The 6,115-nt window shown below is 32.1% G+C and overlaps 1 protein-coding gene across 1 annotated transcript; it reads left to right on the top strand.

Moving 5' to 3' along the window:
- Positions 1-687: 687 nt before the first annotated feature.
- Positions 688-5,954, top strand: LOC110667238 (uncharacterized). Its single transcript, XM_021828035.2, has 6 exons — positions 688-930; positions 1,028-1,152; positions 1,266-1,362; positions 1,466-1,575; positions 3,382-3,456; positions 5,641-5,954. The coding sequence occupies exons 1-6, from the start codon at positions 861-863 to the stop codon at positions 5,689-5,691; spliced, it is 528 nt and encodes a 175-aa protein (XP_021683727.1). The 5' UTR covers positions 688-860; the 3' UTR covers positions 5,692-5,954.
- The last annotated feature ends 161 nt before the right edge of the window (positions 5,955-6,115 follow it).

Genomic DNA, 6,115 nt, shown 5'->3' with positions numbered 1-6,115 from the left:
GAGTCTATAAGTTTTTTATTCACTTGAATTTTTATTGTGTTTATTTTAATTAATTTTTCTTTTATTTTTAATCCTCAAGGTATTTTTGAATAATACTAATCACAGACTAAAAATGATACTATTTATAGCATGGAGGTTCAAGGTGTTATAAAGACTCACTCTACGTTCAAATAAGAAATTAGTTTATCCTCTAACAACAACAAGAGATGAAAGGGGAAAGAGAGCACGGAAGAACTAAGAAGAGAAGAAATTTGAGGAGCTTGGAAGGAGAATGAGGAAAAGTTTCACAAGATGGAAAGATATTTCAAAGAAACAAGTGGCGAGGGCAAATACTAGACTAAATAGATGAGAAAGTTTGATATTTATCGGAAAGTAAAATGACAATGTACTAGCATATGTATATTTTAATTTAATTTGCTTCGATCAAAATTTTTCTCTTTAAAATCGAATCGAATCAAATAAACATAAAATTATAAAATTTAAAATCAAATCGATCCAAATAGAATTACTCTATAAATTGTACCGATTTCATTCAAATGGAACAGTGTTGAGTTCTGAGTGAAAGTAAAAACTATAAATTTATTTTTTAAATCAATTTTTAATATAAAATAATCAAATAATATAATAATGGAGTTTTTTTTCCGTTCTGTTTATTTATTTATTTTTTCACTGCATGATCATGAAACAACCAAACCAAGGGTAACTGTCAGTGCATAACCCTTCGCCTATCAACCACAAGCGGGTGACACTAACTTCAAAGTTGTTGCATCTTGCGCATTTATCCATGCACTCTTCACTGCTTGTCTTTCCTATTCCTACTTTCCCAGTATAGAAATCATCGCCTGTAATCACCACCATCCATGGGCAACACATCTTCAATGCTCACTCAATACGACATCGAAGAAGTTCAGGAGCACTGTAGCCACACCTGTAATCAATTACTCACTCACTCACCCACATCACATTCTTTCCCTATTCCATTAATCTGGATCTATTGATCTTTTGATTTTTGATTCCATATTCGTAGTTTCGCAGCAAGAGATTGTTTCATTGTACCAGAGGTTCTGCCAACTGGATCGAAATGGAGGGGGTTTTATCTCCGCTGAGGAGTTCCTCTCAGTGCCTGAATTCGCTGTCAATCCTCTTTCTCAAGTTGGTTCTTTTTATTTCTCTTCGATTTTTAGTTGTTTTGGGCATTTCTATGTAATGGGTTTATGTTTTTTTTGGCTTTCTCACCTGTGGGTTTGTTTTTGGTTTGGGAGTAGAGATTGTTGAGGATGATAGATGGATTAAATTTTAAGGAATTTGTGGCATTCTTATCTGCATTCAGTCCCCGTGCAACTTTGCAGCAGAAAATTGAATGTAATAGCAATTATTCTTTTACTTGTGCATTGAATTTTGATTAAGATTCTTTGCTCTAAATTGAAATTGTTATATTTGTTTTTTGTGCTTGTTTATTGTGTAGTTATTTTCAAGGTGTATGATTCTGATGGCAATGGGAAAGTTACGTTCAATGACTTGTTGGATGTGTTGCATGATTTGACTGGACAGTTCATATCGGAACAGCAGAGGAAGGTTGGATTTTATTAGCATTATTTTTTTAATTTATTTCATTATTTCTGCCATTTAAATTTACCTATTTTTTATATTTTCTTACCAGTAATGTATTGTACGCTTGAAAAGAAAGGGGAAAGAGAACATGTATATTACACACTTTGTGATGTTTCAGTTCACCAGGGAAAAGAAGAAAATAAAAGGAAAAAAAGAAGCCTTTTCTTGTATTTTTTAGAAAATGTTGGGCCTATTTACTTGTTGAAAACAATTTTTTGTTTTTCCTTTTCCATTTTCTAAGGAAACTCTGATTTTCATTTTCTATGGAAAACAAAGAAAACCATGGAAAATATTTTCACTTGCAAATAATAGAAAACAATTTTTTAATTCAAAAAGTAAAAAATAATTCATATCTTTCATAATATAAAAATATAAATTATTGTATAATCTATTTAATACTTATTTTATTTTAAAATTTTTAATGTGTTATTCATTTATTTTACAATAATATAACTATTTTTTTTATCACTGTAAATATTTTTCTAAGTAATTATTCAATTTTACTTATAAAAAAGTAATAATTTAAATTTGGTTATGGAAAAGTCATTGTTCTATATTTGAAAAACTGTTGTAAAACAGAATTTTTGTTTGAAAGGAAAACAGTGGAAAACAATTTAAAATTATTTTCCAAATCTTAGTTAAATCTTGGAAAACTGGAAAACTGGTTTTCAGTTTTCCCTTTGTAAAACTGGTTTTCTAGTTCTTCGTTTGGAAAACCGGAAGAAATCTAGTATATGTGAACGCGAAACTCAGTTTTCCAGTTTTCTTAGAAAAGTTTTTCGAAGAAACTACCCTAGTTTTTCACAAGTTAATAGGCCCTTAGTTTTTCTTTTGATTCAGTGAATCCATATTGAATGGATACTTTAGTTACTCTTTATTAAAAATTGAAGTTTTTCTACTTTATTAAAAATAAAAGTGCTCTCTCTCTCTCTCTCTCTCTCTGTGTTAATAAAAAGCATAATGAAGAAAGCTTTACTGAAGTTGTTTAAAATGTTGTTGAGTGGAAGTTTTTCTTACTGCAAATACAGGACAATCCTTGATTAACTGGATGTAATATCTAATGAAGGTCTACCATGAAATCTTTTAGCAAAGCACTTTGTAAGATGTCTCTGGAAAGAATTGTTTTCAAAGATTAATGGACTAATAATGTACTTTTGTTAGTGAACTAATTTCTTAATTGAATGCTTTTTGAATCGTAGGGTTTAGTGTAGTTTTTATTACTCCACATTATTAAACAATTTTACTGTTCATTTCATTTTTATCTATTGATTTGCAAGCACATTGTTATTGGTTTCATCGAGTATTAAGGCTTCCCCTGATGCTGGTATACCGTAAGTTTTGTACATGCTTCAAAACTGTTGATGGAAAAGCAACAGGAAAAGATAGAGGAAAAAGGAAAATGATTGTGGATTATGTTCCTCAAAAGCCAATAAATTTGTTTTTCTCCACAGTCTGAAGTTGAAAATATACAAAATTTTTGTATGAATATTTTTGTGCCATAATGTTAACATTCATTGTCCAAAATATGTAGCAATAGTTAATCCACAAGATTTGGAGAGTGTTATTGCCTTATTTGCATTTAAGATAGTGAAATTTGCATGTTTTCTGTGCATATTAATTTAGTGGTTGCCCATACCAGAATTGATGCTTATATTTCAAGATTTTGTTTGGTTAGTATTTGTAATACTAAGTGTGCTATATAACTCATTTCTAACAAAAACTTAAATCTTAACATGATCTATTGACATAATATGTTTGTGTTTGGCACAGCAAGTGCTGATCCATGTCCTTGAGGAAGCAGGCTACACGAAGGATTCTTCATTAGTTTTGTCAGACTTTGTAAAGGTATCATTGAGATTATACTCAACGTAGATGGTTATTGCAACATGGAACATTTCATCAGTTAGGGTTACAATGGATAATGCCTGGGCCACCTGCTTTGCGTAATCCTTTCCATGCTTTGGATAATTTTATTCATCTTATACATATAAGCATGATTTGGCTCGTTGGGGATTGTTTTCCCTTGGAATTGAGAAAAGAATATTCAAATCATATAATAAACTACATCTTTTAACACCTCTTCCACCATTTCCACAGCTTCCCTATTAATCTCACCTGGAAACAGTACCTTTATTCCTGCTGTAGTAATGTTACAAAAATTGGCCTTGGAAAAGAGAAGTGGAGAAAATGTTAATGTATGTATATTTTGATAGTCATATTATTTTAACAAGATTGTGTTTTTCAATTGTTTCAGTGTTTTCAATGGGTTAGCTCTTACATTACTTCTTGATAGGTCAAGTCTCACATTGATTAAAAACAAAATATTTGGCTGCTTAATTTTATTTATGGGGCTTCCACCACCAGGGAGCTTAGACTTTGTGTTAGATTGGATGTTATAAACTTTTGGTGATGGAAGCGCATTAACCACTCTTTATAGACTTTTCATGATAGAAGCCTTGGCACTCCTGTAGAAAGAATTTGCACTAGGAAAATGAGGTCTTCATTAATCATCTTGAATATTGGTGTGCAATTATTCCGTAGTGTTGACAATAACTAATCAATGTCTTTTTTAAGCAATCACTTTTTCTTTGAGGTGGCTTGGCATTGATGTAGACTGAAAGGAAAGTGAATTGGTCCTGTTAGGTGAAGTGGGACATTTATCTTCCTTGCAGACTGATAGCAATCGATTCAAGTCATGAAATAGGTAGTCTTCTGTTTTTGTGTCTTAGGTGGAAGTTTGAGAGAGGATTAATTACTGTTGGTTTTAGAGGGTGGAAATAAAAAGAGTCCTATCTGAAGACTGAAGCAATCTGTTAGGCCATTACATCAATTCCTCTTCAGATTTTTGCCCCTATTTTCACCGCAAATTAGAATTTGTTCTCTTGATTGGACTGTAAAAATTGCTTGACAACTTGTACAATGGTTATTGGTTAGAACTTGATGTTTTCTTGTCTGCAGGAAAGAGAATTATTTTCGAAAGGCTTTTACAGTCATTATATTGGTAACTTAAAGAAACTAGCTTTCAAGGCATGGTTCATAGGAAGGCATCTGTGGATGGAAATATATAGTGATAGCATGGAAGATCCAAGTGGTGAAGAGCTATAGGATAGCTTGTGTTTTTAGAGGGTAGCAGTGGTGGTGGTGTAATACCACATTCATTGTGGGGATTTGATCCTGAGAGCTGTTTTGTGGTCCTTTAAAAACAATGCTGGACAAGGAAGTCAAATTTTGAATCATGATACCTGGACAGAGTTGATTCAATTGAATCATAGGGTTGTCCATTGGTTCAAATTAAAACAATTTTGGCCAACAATGGATTAAGTATTATTGCAGAAGTTAACTGGTGGAAAAAGTTGATGCTGCTACTAGGAAATTAATATAGAGAACTCTTGGTTGAGTCTTTATTCCACACTTCATCTGAAAAGGTTAGGGTTCGTGATGTCAATGATTGTCTTTTTTTTTTTTTTTCATTTTATTCATTTGTTTAGTTTTTAATAAGCAGTGATTGTCTATTACGCCATACAATTATAAAATAGTCTAATGGCTGTCAAATTATACCACACCCTTGTCGTGTATAGTCTGCATTTTCAAGCTTCAATTTTTAATACTGTCAATTGTTAGGTCGCTGAAGTTTCCTTTTGAGTTGTTATAGCTTCTCTAAATTTTAGTTGCCTATTCTTGAAAATGTCATCCAATCCATTAGTTAGTACAGGAATTAAACAGAAATCTTATGTGCAATTGCCATCTAGACAAAGTTGTCCTCATTATCTGTCCCGTAACTCATTTAATACTCACCATAACTTACACTCACACTCACACACACACAAAACACATCTGATCTCTCATGCAGATTACCATTTGCTCCAGACACTTTTTTTTTTTTTGTAATTTCTTATTTTTCATTTTGTTGTTTTCTTTCTAGCTCTTGTACAACTTCTGTAAATCTCTCTATTTGTATTCTCTTAGAAATTGACTGGTAGCTCTTCTTTATGTTGTGCTGTGCTGACTTTGCCGATATATTGCATCCAGATTCTTGGAAATTCTGGTTTGAAGATGGAAGTTGAAGTTCCTGTAGATTAATGCAAGGAGAAAAATCATTAGTGCTGCAAATTCAAGCCAGAGTGCGGATGGCATTAGCAGAATACTATTTGCATTGAAGCGTGGTCTTTACTGTGTACTTTGAAAATCAAAGTCCAGTTGCTTTTATAAGGTATCTGATTTTAAACTTTGTTTAAAACATCTCTCATTTCATCGCATTCTTTGGTTCCCCCCAAGTTGATAATGTTATTGCTGATGGAGAATTTTGATGATTTTTAAATTTTAAATGATAAATAATTTTTTCAGTTGAGTGAGAAAATGAATGTGGCTTCATTTGACTCTAATTTATAAGCGCCCATTTACTTTCAAACTGCTCAAATCTCACCTAAATCAGGGGCTTACTAAATTGGGTATTCCTTTCTCCTGCCATTTTCAAATCCTTCCAAGTTGGATAAATTCATTACGA

The sequence above is a fragment of the Hevea brasiliensis genome, chromosome 13, assembly GCF_030052815.1.
Source record: "Hevea brasiliensis isolate MT/VB/25A 57/8 chromosome 13, ASM3005281v1, whole genome shotgun sequence".
In the NCBI taxonomy this organism is placed as follows: Eukaryota; Viridiplantae; Streptophyta; class Magnoliopsida; order Malpighiales; family Euphorbiaceae; genus Hevea; species Hevea brasiliensis.
The sequence above is the reverse complement of the archived record's forward strand: the minus strand, read 5'-3'. Positions and strand labels throughout refer to the sequence as shown.